This window comes from Fringilla coelebs (genome assembly GCF_963513975.1).
Source record: "Fringilla coelebs genome assembly, chromosome: 3".
Taxonomy (NCBI): Eukaryota; Metazoa; Chordata; class Aves; order Passeriformes; family Fringillidae; genus Fringilla; species Fringilla coelebs.
The window spans coordinates 24212762-24227927 of NC_140030.1; the positions used below are offsets into that span (position 1 = coordinate 24212762).

A 15166-nucleotide genomic window follows, 5' to 3' on the forward strand; every position below is an offset into this window, starting at 1 on the left:
TAGAGCCTTTTATACAGTTTGCATGAGCACAACCTATCAATTCTTCCCACCCGAGCTGATTTTTAATAAAGGCATTAAAAAGGAGAAAGATCTCCTGCCCTATTTCCTGTAAAACTAATGCTTTCTCAGAAGGTCCTTTCTAGATGTCCACCAAGGGAATGCTTCAGTGTTTTTAAAAAGTTGGTCTCTTGAGAGCCCTATTCTTGTAAGAGAAAAAAATCTCATTATTCAGAAAGAAGCTTAAAGTTTTCCTAAGCAGATCTTTTTATCTTGTCAGTGGCCCACCCACACCCCCTCAAACTAATACTCTTCTCCAAGCCAGATCACTCCTTCATACTGGAAGCCTGGTGTCCTGAACTCCAGCCTTCTCCCTCTGTCCTGTCATTGCACAGAGTGGATTTATGGTTTTCAACACTTATTCTTGAAGTTTAATTTCACTTGTAGAAGCCCATGCAAAATTTTACCTACTTGATTTAAATCTTGGTCTTACATGGCAGAAATTGTGAAGCTGGGTTTGGCTTCCTCTGCCAAACTCTCTCTTGTGAATTCTTTAGGTTCTAGTAGTGGAACTGTATTAAAGTATTATAAAGATCATTTGTGATTCTGTTAATAAAACCTGAAAATAGATGTTGTATAACAGGCTTTCTTCCCATGCAGAGACCAGAAATGTGTCTCCTTTCCCCCATTGCCTACTTTCATCATAGTAATTTGGTGCAATTGAATCTTTGGTCCATCTGTCAAATTTATTTCAGAATTGGTCAGCAAATCCAAAAGCTTTTGGTGGAATCGGTCAGACATGACAAAATCACTAGTTAAGACTAGTTTTGTTAGCAGAACAAAAAAAATGCAGCTTTGTCCACTGCTCTGCAGGCAGAACGGTGGGGGGAGGGGAGAGGGCTGCATCCTCACCACAGCATCAGAAGAGTTCTCCTCCATTGGTTTGACATTCAGGATCCTGTTTCTGGCCGACATCTTTTGAGGTTATGGTGAAAGGCAGAAAGGGTCTCAGAGGGCGCTGGATTCTGATCGTCACTTCTACACATCACTTTGATCTCTTAATTTCGTGTTGGCTCGTTGTTTTTAGGGGTTTTTGTTAGGTTTGGTGAAATATTTCCTCATTTGCATGTTAGTCCCGTAGTCCCCTCTCCTTCACCGTCGAGGGGGCGGGGTGCCATCCTCCTGGCAGCAGGCAGGGTGGTACTCGATAAAAAAGGGGAATTCTCAACAATAGGGAGTTAACGACCGACTATTAACAGGTGATTTCAACATGAACCTATCCACAACAAAGAGTTAGAACTCCCCCCTGGCAGCAACTGCTCCAACCTGTGAACTCTGCAACCTTTAAAAAAAAAATGGGGAACTTTCCTACTCATAACACACATGGCTAATTCAAACAGAAACTCTGGAGACTGCAGCTCTCTGGTATGAGAAGAACCATGGCTGTTCCCAGGTGTTACCAGAATCACAAAATAACAGAGGTTTCGGTCCACCTCACTGTCCTATACTTCATCAGCTTGTCTCTGAGGATGTTTTGGAAGACTGTGCTGAAAGGCAGGCTAACGACAAGATAAAAAAATATCCACTGCTTTCTCCTCATCCACCAAACCAGTCCTCTCACTGTAGGCTGTTCTGAGCTTAGTTAAGCACAATTTCCCTTTCATAAATCCAGGCTGACTGGCCTTAATCACTTTATAGTTTTCTGTGTGTTTGGAAAGTTATTAAGATAATTTCTTTCATTACCTTTGCACATTTCAAGGTGTACCTGGGCAGTGTGTAGTTTCCCAGATCCTCCTTCTTGTTCTCCTTGAAGACAAAAGTTACATTGCTTTCTTCCAGTCTTCAGACCCTCCCAATCACCATGACTTTTTAATGATTATTGAGAGTGACCTCACAACACCTGCCAGCTTCCTCTGTGCTCACGGGTTCAACCCATCAGGGCCCATGGACTTACATATGTTGGGTTTGTTTAAGTGTTCCCTAACCTGTTTCACCTGCATTGATGGTGAGTCCTCCTGGTTCAGGAGATGAACAATGTTGGGGAAGTTCACCTTGTGAATGACAAAAACCCCTTAGTGCCTGGGGACTGCAGCAGCTCAGGGAGGAACAGGATTTACATGGCATGCAGACCCAGGAGAGGCAGAGGAGGATGGGAAAATTATGCAGTTTGTTTAAAAAGAAAAATTAAGGAAGTCAGCTGGTGTCAGGGTAAAATAGATGCAATCAGTAATCAAAGCAGAGCATGAATAGCAATTGGAATTGCACATCTAAACACCTGAAGCAGTTGAAGCTGACTCGTGCTATCTATGCTGACTGATCCTGATTCATTACAGTGCTTTTCCCCAGCCATATCCCTGCTGAGATCCACCAGATGGGTCACTTCTGCATATTGCTTGCAATGAAGTAAAACATTGACTCCTTGACCATAGTTATTAAAAAGCCCCAAATTACTACCCTGTGGGAAAGCACAGCAAAATTGCCAGGAATACCAGACACACAGATTACTAAATATCCCAAAGACCACAAGGAAAGAAAAACTCACTACAATGAATGGAGATGTATCCCCTAAAGCTTCCTCAGCGGGAGGTTTTTCTACCACCAGAAGTTTGATAGCCTTGTTTCATTTAAAAATATAGAGAATGCATTTAGGACCATATTGTAGAAAATAGTCCATAGCCTCACCAGTCTTCCCAGGGGCAGGAGCTTTGCACAAGGGGTTGAAAAGGAAAATATGTCTTTGCTCACTCTGACCTGCAATTTTTTCACATGCAAAGGTAGAGGTCCTGGGGAGAGGAAAACCAGAAGAAACACTATGTTCCCAGGGCTGGAGAGATGTGGGTCAAATCCCTTATCTGTTTTCTCATTTCCCTTTTGCTGTGACTGATACAGAAACATTACCCTTTCTTAATCTGATGTTCTCAGAATAAATGCACTAATAAATTCAGGTGTGCAGTTGCTGCCTTGTTCTATTTAGGTGGTTTTTTATCATTATATATCTATTTCACCTTTAAATGCTGCATGAGTCAAAATCCTCCAAACATCAAAGTTAGGTTTCTGTAAGATACAGCCTGGCTAATGTAGGATTCTGAGGAACATTGTAATACTCTGAGGGCCTCAAAAGAGCCCTTATATATAAAATACTTGCTTCAGAACAAGCACAGAGATTGCACCCAAAGAATTAGCCCTTAGATACTTAGGTCAATGCTTTCAGAGCTAAGACCTCAGGAATGCAGTGTAGATCATCCATGCCATGTATGGTGATTTGTGTTAGCTTTGGCAGTACTACAGCCATCAGAAACAGCAATAAGCCAGAACAAATAATTTTGCCTTTGTAATCATCCACATCTTGACCTCCTTGCATCTCTGCTGGCTTCCTAATGCTTTGCTGCACCAAAGCAGAGCAGAAAACCATTTTCTGCAGGAGACAACAAGGTCACAGGGTTACCTATGGGTGGATCCTCACAGATCAATTGGTGTTTCTACATTAAGTTAATCTGAATAACCTGAGTGTTCATTACATTTTCTTAAATATAGGATCAGAGGATCATGCATCCAGTGCTCTTTCACCTCTGATTCTCCCTTCTACTATGCTCTCATGAGACTTCACCTAGAGTGGAGTGCTGCATCCAGGTCTGGGGCTCCCAACACAAGAAAGAGGGACCTGTTGGAATGAGTCCATTGGAGGCTGCTGAGTTGATTACAGGGCTGGAACCCCTTTTATATGAAGACAGCCTCAGAGAGCTGAGGCTGTTCAGCCTGGAGGGGAGGAAGCTCTGGGATGACATTATATCACCTTCCAGTACCTAGAGGGGGCCTGGATGGGCCTCTAAGTAATCTGCTCTAGTGGAAGGTATCCTGGCCTATGGCAGTGGGGTTTGGAGCTAAATGACCTTTAAGGTCTCTTCCAACACAAACCATTCTATGATTCTGCTGTTCTTATCACTGCCCAGCTGGGCACAGTACCTTCAAATTGGTAAAAGAGGCTTAAAGCCTCTTTTATGATACATATATGTTTCTTTTCACATATCCCAGATTGAAAATTAATATCAATCCCCTTTGAAAAATTAATTTTTGTGAAGGTCAGAGATGGGATTGGTATCTTTGTAAACAGAAATAAATTTGGTGCTATATTGACCCACCGTGCTGAATGTACCTTAAGTGGAGGGAGCTGCTGCCAGCACAGAAGTTGCTTCAAGAGCTTGGAAATGACCCTGGCAGGTTATAAATCTGGAAAGACTTTCTGTGTCTAACCTTAGAAAAATCATAAAGGCTTATTTCCTCCTTTTTAAAAATTAATAACCTGTCCTCCTTGAGCCTGAAAAGTCCTTCTGTTGGAAAGAGGCTGGGCATGATAAACACTGCATGAACGCTGCATGAATTTTGGGTCCCCCCAAACTGCAGGACAGTCCTGCTTGTGCAGGATTACAAGCATGGAAGCTGCAAGAAGGCATGGCTCTTCTCTGGCAGGGAGCTACTCAGGGGAGCTGAGATCACTGGAATAGGTTTCATTTTGGAAACCTTTTGATTCAGGCTCAAATACAAGCCAACAAAAAGGCTTTTCTTTCTCAGGCAGGGAGAAAGGCTGGTAGTGATTCTCTTTTAGGGAGGATTGGTTGTAGTAGACCTTTAGGAAGCCTGTGAAACTTACTAACTAGAATCTAGTTTCTAAGTCATTTTAAAAGACTTGAGGAAATGGTTGATTTGCAGGAAAGAAAATCAGATGAGTGAAAAAATGCTAACAGCTGGGATTAGAACAGAGAAGCCATGGAAGAGGATTGATTATCAAAACCCCTTTGCTGGAAGTTTCTAAAAATAGAGGAAGTGGTTGGTGAGTGTAAGGGGAACTGATAGAACTTTGGTGTGGAAACAATTACCAAGGAGCCTTCCAGCCATGCATCTGAATGGCCACTACTGCTGAGAGGTGATGCTGGCAGCATTGCAGTGGAGAGGCAAGGAATTCACAGGAGAGATAAGATGAGACAGAGCCACATGGCTGTGGCAGGGGCCAAGCCCTGTGCAGCTCCTCACCTCTGTGACTGGATTGAGGAATCCCAGCCATGGGACGCCAGTCCCGGCGGCCTTGCCTGTCCCTAATCCTGCAGTTCACCTCCTGGAGCACAAGTGTTCATGGCTCCTATTAATTTCTCTTTTTGTGTCTTAGAGGTTGTTACAAATGTTGATCAAAGCTTCCTTATTTGAGTTAATGATCTGAAAATCATAAAACATGCCAAGTTTGGAATTAGTGTGGGAGTAACTCAATGACTAAAAAAAAAGTTTAGTGAGTTGACCTTCATGTATAATAGTACACTGTTATTTTGTGATCTACATTTAGATTTTTTTCCACTTAAATCGCTGTGCATTTGTTTCACAAATTCCAATAAACATTTTGAAACACTCTATAAATACAATTCATTCTTGTCTTGTAAATGTCTCTGAACTACACCAATCACCAGGTAAGTGGTTACCCTAGCAACTAATATAAAAACTAGGGGGGGGGGAAAAAAGCTAAGACTGAATCTATCTGATGAACACGTTATACATCCCATTCTGAGTTACTATGAAGTTTTTATTGCCACTTGTTTTGTAATACTGTCCTCCCAGACAATGTGGCTCCATATGTCGTACATGAAACCCCTCAGCTCTTTCTTGCAGAGGTGGCAGCATGGCTGTGTGTCAGTGCCTGCCTCTGCAGGGGAGGTTGGTGGTCCATGAAACCCAGTCCAGAGAGCAGCAGAAGCCAGTCATGCAGCAAAGCCATGCAGATGACAGTTATGGGAAAACAAAGGGGATGATATACGGATGCTGCAGGGATCTGTACAGTCTGCAATGAAAGAAATTAAAAGTGCCTGGAAAAAGCAGCAAGGCACCTTGAATATATACGTGAAACTGGGTCCAGCCCTGCAGTCAAGGACTTAGGGCAGTTGGTGTACTGGACATGATCTGGCAATGTGCATATGCAGCTCAGAAGCCCAAACGTATCCTTGGCTGCATCAAATGTGGCCCCAGGTGGAGGAGGAGGATTCCCCTTATCTACTCCATTCTCATGAGATCCCATATGAAGTCCTGCATCCAGTTCTATACAACACATCTCCAAGGCCGGTGCAGTGCAGGCACTTAGGTCTGAAGAGGGACTGCCTGAAGAAGCTGGAAGAGTGCAGAAGGTTGCACATGACAGTTGTGGTCCTTGAGATCATCCATCCACACCTTCCACATCCCACAGGCTTGAACAATCTGTGTATCGAGGAGGGTTGAAATGCTACCAAACCAGAATGGCAGCGAGGCAGTCCGTAAGAGGAGCTGATAGTTGTTATTAGATCCATGAAACAGTGATGAGAAATAAGACTGTTAAATAAAAAGGAACAAAGACAAGAGTTCAGGGATGAAAGCCCCTTCTGGGGCCTGCAAGAGGAGCTAAAGCGAGACCTGTTGTGGTAGCCCTTTCACGTCTGTGTTGCCACAGGGGTGGAGAATTGGACCCATTGCCAGGGGAGGGGCGAGCAGGGACATTTGAACATTGTCACCGTCAGGGGTACAGGTTAAAAAACACTTCGTTGTTGCAGTACTTGAGACAGGCTCGGTGCCCTCCCCCACCCATCTCCTTGGCTTCCCCTTGGAGGCGGTGAGAGCAGCGGGTGAGGCCGTGCCCCACTCGCCATGGGGCAGGGCCCTCCCTGAGGCGCGGCCTGCGGCGGCACACAGAGGCAGCCCCCGCCGTAGGCCAGCGGGGATTCCGTCCCACAGGATCCATCTCCCAGAGGGCCCGCGTCAGACCTGAAGGGGTCGTGGCCACCCTCTGCCATGGGCAGGACGTGCTGGGTGCTGAGGTGGGCGCGCTGCTGGGGAGAAGGGGCTGTGCTGGGCACGGCAGGGACACTGCACAGCCTCTCGGCCCTGGGGGTCCCCCTGAGGGACAGGCTTCGGCTCCAGGTGTGTGCCTCTCTGGAGGCCCCATCCTCCCCAGCTGTCCTCAGGTATGGAAGATGTCCAGAGCAGCTGCTCAGCATTGGCTCCTGGGAGCTTTTGCTTAAATATCCCCTTAAATTAGCAGGTGGCATGTGAGCATCCGGGTTGGAAAGAAGCAAAGGCTCCTGTGTCGGCATGGCACCTGTCAGAGACTTGGGAAAGCAAAGCAGGGGTTAGTAAAACAAGGTGTGGCGTAGCACCTCTCCTCTGTGAGCTGCTTACAAAGGCACTCAGCTAACAGGATGGTTGGGTTTGATGGCCTTAGATGTCTCTTCCAACCTTGACCATTCTGTGGTTCTGTGAACAGAGGTAACAAAGCAGATGGCATAGCAGAGCCTCCCCCACCATAGGGGGGGTGCCCATGGGCTGTGGGGGCAAGCTGAACAGCTCCCAGCTCTTGGCTCTGCATTTGTTTCACCAGGTTTTGCCCAAAGCCTGTTTTACACTGAAAGAGTTGTTTAGACCTTGCATTCCACTGCCAGCATATACTGAAGAAGGACCTAAAAATGAAATTATGCTAATACATTTGACACAACAGACTTTTTTTCTATGGAGATTGGAATAGCTAAGTATGATTTTTTTAATGCTGATTGTTTTGAAGTTATCTTTTCATGACAAAAATATTCTTTTTCAGCTTTACTAGAGTCTCTTTCTAACTAATAAATTTTCCTATCTTTACATTTTTTTACCCCACAAACAGAAATTTCATTCAGGTAGGGATCAGCACATAAGAATTATTCTTCTGGGTCTTCTGTTCTGGATATTTCACAACAACTTTAATTGCTTCAATTATTGGATTATAATTATGCAAACTTCAATTCCTTTCAGAACACTCATTTGTAATGAGTGCTTGCAGGTCTTTCTTCTTTATAATTCTGCTTTTTCATCCACTTAATTATAGTGGTTTTGCAGACTGCTGGAGCAGCAAAGCTCCTTTCAGTTGTTCTCCACCCACCATGAGAAAAAATTCCAACAATCTGGTGTAGGACCCAGCCCACCTTCAGCTACAGACCTGTTATAGATGCCATAGAGAGACCATCCTATAAATGTCTTGCTCTGTTTTGGGCTCATACCTTTTTCTGAAGTTCTCCTCCCTGATTTCTTGTAAACACATTAAAACGGACTCTTTTCAGAATACATTTTCCAGACTGAACACATTAAAACCGAATCTTTTCGAAATATATTTTTGCAGACTGAGTGACACAAGTTCTATCTGATAAATCAGATTCCTGAGTTAGTTGTACCACAGCTAGTTTGGCAAAACACGAATATGATGGGTTATTCCCATGGAAAACCTGCTGGAGAGCCATGAACTGGAAAACCAATGAGGATAAATGGTCTGACTGTACAGAGTCAGAAGGCCGAAAAGCAGGCTCTACTATTACACACATGTGACATCTTTAGTCTGTTTCTAATCACACACAATTGAAAGTGAAAGCCTCAGGAAGATTTTAGGAAGGGAAAGATGCAGGCATGTTTACAGGAAAGTTGACCTAAGCAAGTAGGCTAACCGGTAGGCTCAGTTATAAAAGAAAGAAAGCCACCGTGGCTCAGTCATATTTCCTAGATGGAAACTATTTCAGTGTTCATGGAGACAGAACTAAACCAGTGATAGGAAAAGCATTGTTGCTGTATTTGTTAGACAATTAGACAGATCAGCTTGTTTTTCTTATGCTTTTGTTCCCAGGCACTTGTGTCAAGAGGTTCTGATTTTTAGTGTCCTCCTGAGTATTTCCAGTAGAAATAGCTGCAGCTTCTAAATTCACATTCTATTCAAATGGGTTAACTTCCTGTGTGCACATTTTATCTGCTTCTTGGGTTCCCAGATCCCCTTGCTTCTCCATGGCCCCTCAAGAAATCTGTCCCCACCCAGAGCAATTATCCCTTCTGCCTCTGGCTGAAAGGGCATGGATTACTATCTCTAATACCAGGTTGGGGGAATGCACCCCACATATCAAAAGACAAACTGCATGTGAATACTGGTGATGGCAACTGAGTTTAACACAGCCTTTGCAATGAAAGTCACTGGGATTCCCTTCATCAGTCACGAGGCAGTCCCAAGGATCTCTGGAGATACTTTCACAAGTGTTTCCACACCCATCAGAGCAGATGTTTTAACATCAATGCTTCACAAAGTCCTTCAAAGCACTCTTCTGCCTTCAAACCAGGCAAACCAGGTACACCTTCCACCTTCTTTGCCAAAACTCAAGGGGAGCAAGCAGAGGTGGAGCATGCCTTCGCCTTTCTCGGAAGTGCCAAGAATTAGGACAAGAGGCAATGGGCAAAAACTTATGCACAGGAGGTTCCACATGAATGGTGATGAAACTTAGCCTGCCCTGCAGCCCTGCTTTGTTATCAGTGTAGATGCAATCTCCTGCTGCCACCAGGTGCAAATTTCCTCTGGAGAGGAGGTGCTGGCAGTGGGTGACAGCGCTAAAGAGGGGAGGATGCTCAGGACAGCCCTGGTCCTTCTTGGCCTGATCATGGGCATGCAGAATGTGGAGATGTAAAGCCTGCTCCCACCCAGACCCAAAGCCCAGACAGCCTTCACCATGCCATGAACCACAGATCGCTTGACCAAAATTTCATCTACCAACAGCAAGAGTTACCTCAATCTCCTGGATTCTTTTTAGTCTTAGAGAAGATGGAGAAAAAGCTGTCTTTGCTTTTTGGATTGATCTTCTTGCTTCTGCTTCTAGTTTTGTTTCTGGACGTGGGTGGTCGTGAGCTCCTTTGGACTTTAGAAAGTAATTAGGGTATATTAAAGGTAGAAGCAACCTTGTTAATAATCTTAAGGGAACAGAATGTATACTACAGGCCAAAATCACATATTATGGCCTAATTTAATGCTTTGTATCTAACTGGATTTAGTTACTCTGAGCTCAAATAATAAGCATATCCCAGATGAAGTGGGATGGGGTAGAAACCCTTTGAAATAATAAAAATCAGTGCACCACATTTATTTGTAGAAGACAGTCCCCCCAACAGAGCCCCAGCTGAAGCCAGAGGTCTTCTACAGCTTGGCTACAGTGTCCCTGCAGTCACTTCAGTTCTTCTTACAGCTTAGACATATTTATCCGAACATTAATTTCCATAAGCTTCCATGGAGAATTAATTTTATTTAGCCTGCACATAAGTGAAAGAGTGGAAAGCACGAAATGGTAATGTTACTAAACCAGGACTCCAGCTTCCAGAAATAGTGCCCATTATTTAAACACTTGCATACACAGTGTTCCAGATATGAGTTACACATAATACATAGATGGCATTTTCCATAGACAGTCCCTTGGGTACAGCCATTTCCTCTTCCAAGATTCCCTCATGATTATATGTTGTGCCTTGGAGAAGGAGAAGACATAATATGGTATTTCTGAGGATTTGTAGGTTCCTGTGTACCTAAGGCAAAACACTTCAAAATCAACAAGTTTTCACAGTAGCCTAAATAAAAAATACACCGTGCTGTAAAATCATAGTAGCATAGGCTAATTTAGGCTGGAAGGGCCCTCTAGCTCAACCTCCTGCACAGGCAGGACCACCTTCAGAGTTAGATCAGCTTGCTTAGGACCTTGTGAAAATTTTTTCTCTTTACAGTCATTTGATCTTGTCATATTCTATAACCCCTATTTGTTGGAACAAAAAAATTTGCAAAATAAAACTTAAAATACCAGTCTTTAAAATTAACTTGCATAATGTTAAGTAATTTTATACCAACCTGGAAAAATATGAATCGGCCTTCATGCCTCCAGAAGTTGGTAACTGGGTAACCACCATGGCCTCGGCAGGAAAGGAGCCGCAGTGGTCCATTGCAGTTTGGACAGCATTTTCCTGGAGCAAGGGTAGAGGGAAATATTTTCTATACAATACCAGTTAGATGAATCCCATGTGATACAATGGTTCATTGGTGGCAGATTGCCACTTCTGGTTTGGTGCTCAGAAATTACACTGAGAGAAACTATGTAAAAAACTTCCAAACATAAAAAAAAATCAATATAAACAAACTGATCATTGCCTTTATTCTGTCCGTTATTAAATATAACCTTCAAAAATTATTTCTGATACAATGTTATTACAATTTTATCATATATTCTCATGGTCAGTTTTAGTTTTTCTCTTGTCAGTGTTTGGAATGTCATATGTGTTTCTAGAGAACATTGTTCTGGCCTCAGTGAGCGCCTGAGTAATACCTTTCTTTAGCTAAAATGTACATCAGATCCAGAAATCAGTATGTGCTAGCTCTACTGAGCAATCACAATTGTTTGGAATGGTCTTGTTAAAAATGTGTGTACAGCTCATGTTCTCTGTTTGCATTGTCTGGCTCCAGTGACGTGACTGTGGGGCCTATTTTCCAGTCATCACAGTTTATGAGCAACTTCTTTCCTGCAATACTTGCCTCCTGAGTTACTCTTGGGCCAGTGCAATAATGAAGTCAACACTCTGGTGGGCAGGAACAGCAGGGCAGTGCAGGAACTGCCTGCACTGCACAGCTTTCTCAGTACCCTCACTCATGGGCCTGAGAAGGCTGGGAACCAATCCCTAACCAGCAGAAACAGAGATTAAAAAATGATTAGAAAAAAATAAAGCAGATGACTATGCCCCAACAATAAGAAGGGTAAAATGTAAAATTCCCAATCAAGAATTGCAATATTGGAATATAAGGAATGGCAGAAGGAAGGCTGGGTAATCCAAAGGGTATCCTATACGTGGATTTCTGCTATGTTGTGTTCACTTATGAACTGCCATACAATGAACTGCTATGTTTGTACTCACGCTGTTGTTTTTGCCTGGCTTTATCACATATGGCTGGTCTTAGGTAGATCTTCCTCCCATCCAAGGTAGAGCAGTTGTTACCACAAACCACCACCCCAAGGCAGGACTTTTTTAAGATGCGAGAGTTGTGGTTGTTGGTGTTTCTCATTGCCCAGCTGCTGTGGTGCCTCTGAGCATTTTTATCCTCTGAGCTATAGATATGTTTTACATAGGAATCTGGCCATTCTTGAAACCAGTCTGTCTGGCTCACATGCTGTGGAAAAAGCAAAGCACGCTACATTTTAGGCTGGGAAAGAGAAAAGCTAGGTTGGGAGCCGAGCAGAGTTGGACCTCTGCTGGGTATCCTGGAGCCTAAGTTACTCCAGCACCCCAGCAGATGATGCTGGTTGTCAGGAAGGAGCAGTGGAGATAAAGCAGGAAAAACACAGATTTTTGTGGCTCCCTGCAGGCCCCAGAGCATTGGGAAGGCCTGGCCAGGGGCTTGTTCTCATTCACCCAACCAACCAACCAACCAACCAAAAAGAATAAAAACCCCAAAAACCACCCCTGAACAAACACCATGCCTCAAGGACAACAGAGTAAGGAGCAATAAAAATAAAATTGGGGAAAAAACTCCAAAGACCCAAATCAAATGTGATGTGATGTGATGTGATCAAAGACCATTACACTTGTGATGTGATGTACACATCACATGAGTGTATATCAGTGGGTACAATCAATACAGTAAAATGGAGTAAACTGTAAAGCATCTACCATACCTGACGATGATTTTGAGAGAAAAGTTCTTGTAAGGGATACAGAAGCTTAGATGAAATTTCCTTTAAATTGCTAATCCCAGAACTGAGAGCCATGATAGCAGTAAGAACATCAACCAAGAAGAGAAAAATTCCCATGCTCCCCTAGTAGCCACTGGATAGTGTAGGGAAGGGTGTCCATGATGCCTCCAGGCTGAAGTGCAGGTGAAGGTGACCTTGGGCTGAAGTGCAGGGAAGGGGACATCCTGGAACAAGGAGGCTTGGAGCAAACAGCACTGTTACAGTAGGGAGGAGGCTGGGATCCAGTAAGAAGGCAGGGCTGGGAGCTGAAAGGCAGAGCTCGTTGCTGAAGCACTGCAGCAGGAGAAATCTGGCAGAAATATGCAGAGCTGAGGGACAGGGAGGTGACATTGCTGTGCATGGTGTGTGGGCTTTCAGTAGAGAGCATGGTTGAAACTTTTAGCTAAGAGAAATAGAAAAGGACAGAGGGAGGGGAAGATCACTCTTGTGCGTCTCAGCAAACCTCTGCAAACATGAAGCAAGGTTTCCCTAGGTGCTCATGAAAAGACTTGCCTCCTTGTGGGAAGACAGCTCTGGAGCTGGAGCCCAATCTGCAATGAGACTGTATACCCACAGTAGCAAGGCAGTGGTGGGTGCTGCGCTCCCTTCTCAAAAAACACTACCCAGGGCAAAAAGCAAGTCCTGGACAGCTCTAATTAAGTGCCCACAGCAGGAGGCACCTCTTTTTTCTCTGCTTTCTCTGCACCTAATCCACCAGTGAAAACAATGCCTTTGCAGCATTGCTATATTTCATCTATCAACAGCTCTTTCAATAATACATTTAAGGAGAAGTGCATGGATATGTCAATATTTTCTCAATATTTTCTAGCAAAACTCCCCCATACCTTGAGGTGACAATGAGAATAAAGGCAATGAGTCATAGATGACTGAGAAAGCATTTAAGATCAGTGGTGGAGATGACTGGTCAGAACTAAATAAATTTCTATGACACAGGCACATACCTGAGGAAGTTTGATGTCATTGATATCCCAGCTTGTCATTTCTCCATGTTGGGAAGCAGAGTCCTCCTGCTCCATAACAGAATCATCTGCACCTTTCAGCATTTTTGAATTCCTTCCCAAAGTTAGCAAGAAAGTTGCTCCTGGCTGCTTTTGAAGTTGCCTGGCTGTCAGCAGTTTACAACCAGGAAGCTGTTTCCTGAAGCTAAATGATAGAGAGGCTGCTCATTAAAGATAAAAATCAGTGTTCTTCTGCCAGAAAAACTTGTTCCATTAAAAGTTTTGCAAGCCAGCAAGGCAGTGGAAAATATAGCTTAGAGATAGCCTGTGATGTTACAGAGACATCAGCAGCAGCAAGCAAATCATGCTTGTGGCATCTGATTTGCTTTGCTCAGTCTCCTCTCATGCCAGCTTTAGAGCCATGTAACTCTGCTCACAGGCTCTTCATACACCTGATCCAACTCTGGCTCTGTATTCCCAGAGCCAAACCGAACAGTTTAGCACCTGTTGAGCGGTCTTTGAGTCACTCCTTACCTATTACATATTTCTCACTCTGCATGCGGCAAAGGTGGCAAAAGAGGGGTCTGCTCCACCACTTCAGAAGAAATGGTGCTCCATCATTTCAAATATTGCTGGTATCTCTTAGAGCTTACCAGTTGCACCAGGGAAGTACAGGAAAGGAGTTTGGGCTATCTGCATTTTCCTATTTCAATGGCAGACTGAAAAAAACCCCACCAAGGTATGTTTGTTAAAACCAACAGTTTTTCCCTGAATTTTTTAAAAGTATGTGGCTGCCCTACTCCGAATTTCAGTACCAGCCAAGCTTAATAAGATATTGTGTTGGTTTTGTCTGGGGTAGAGTTAATTTTCTTCACAGTGGCTGATATAGGGCAGGTTTGGATTTGTTCTGAACACAGGGTTGATAACGTAGAGATGTTTTTGAGTTTGATCCTCAAGATCCCATGCACGAAAAACTTTGTTTCCTTTGCTAAGGAGAGAAAAGGTGAATCAGTTTTCTCTTTCTGGAAGCTGGGAAGTTTCCTTTTTTTCAAGGAGGTCACTATAGTTATGCCAATTAAGGGTTTATTAAAGACTACCGAGTAGTGAGAGAAGTAAAGTCTACCTGCTAGTCTAGTACACAGACTTTCAAAAGCAGAATGTATTTCATTATTATTTCTGGCTCTGCATATATGTATGGCCCTCAGAAAGGGATTTAGCATCCACACCCTTAGTTTACTTATTTATAAAATACCTGTGATCTTACTTTCTCATGTTATATTGTCACCTCTAAAGGAAGAATCTGTGGATTTCTGCAGAGCACTTGAAATGTTTGGCTGTGTGGTTCTCTGGCAGCATAGTCAGAGCACCACTGCCCCATGTTGTGACTCAAATTGTGGGGGGAAAAGAAGCAAAACAACCTCTACAGAAACAGACTCCCACAGAGGGGGACTGGTACTCAGCACCAGACTCAGGGATCTGAACTGAGGGTACTGTACTGGGAAGGCAACAAACAGGTTCAAATGAGATGTTAGTACAGAGGAGAAGGGAACACAGTAAATCAAAAATAAAAACCTCTGTAAGAAACATTAGGTCTCCATGTATTTTCCTACTGTGCTACAATAAAAATGGAGATTGTAAGGTCAGGACAAACAAATGATGAGCTGC

The 15166-nt window shown here is 43.6% G+C and overlaps 1 protein-coding gene across 1 annotated transcript; it reads right to left on the reverse strand.

The window, feature by feature from the left end:
• Window positions 1-6111: 6111 nt before the first annotated feature.
• Window positions 6112-13606, reverse strand: GCM1 (glial cells missing transcription factor 1; the record flags this gene model as incomplete). Its single annotated transcript, XM_084202608.1, has 6 exons — window positions 6112-6339; window positions 6561-7112; window positions 9570-9698; window positions 10673-10785; window positions 11728-11980; window positions 13505-13606. 6 exons carry the CDS (start codon window positions 13604-13606, stop codon window positions 6112-6114), a joined length of 1377 nt encoding a protein of 458 aa, XP_084058734.1.
• Between the last annotated feature and the right edge of the window lie 1560 nt (window positions 13607-15166).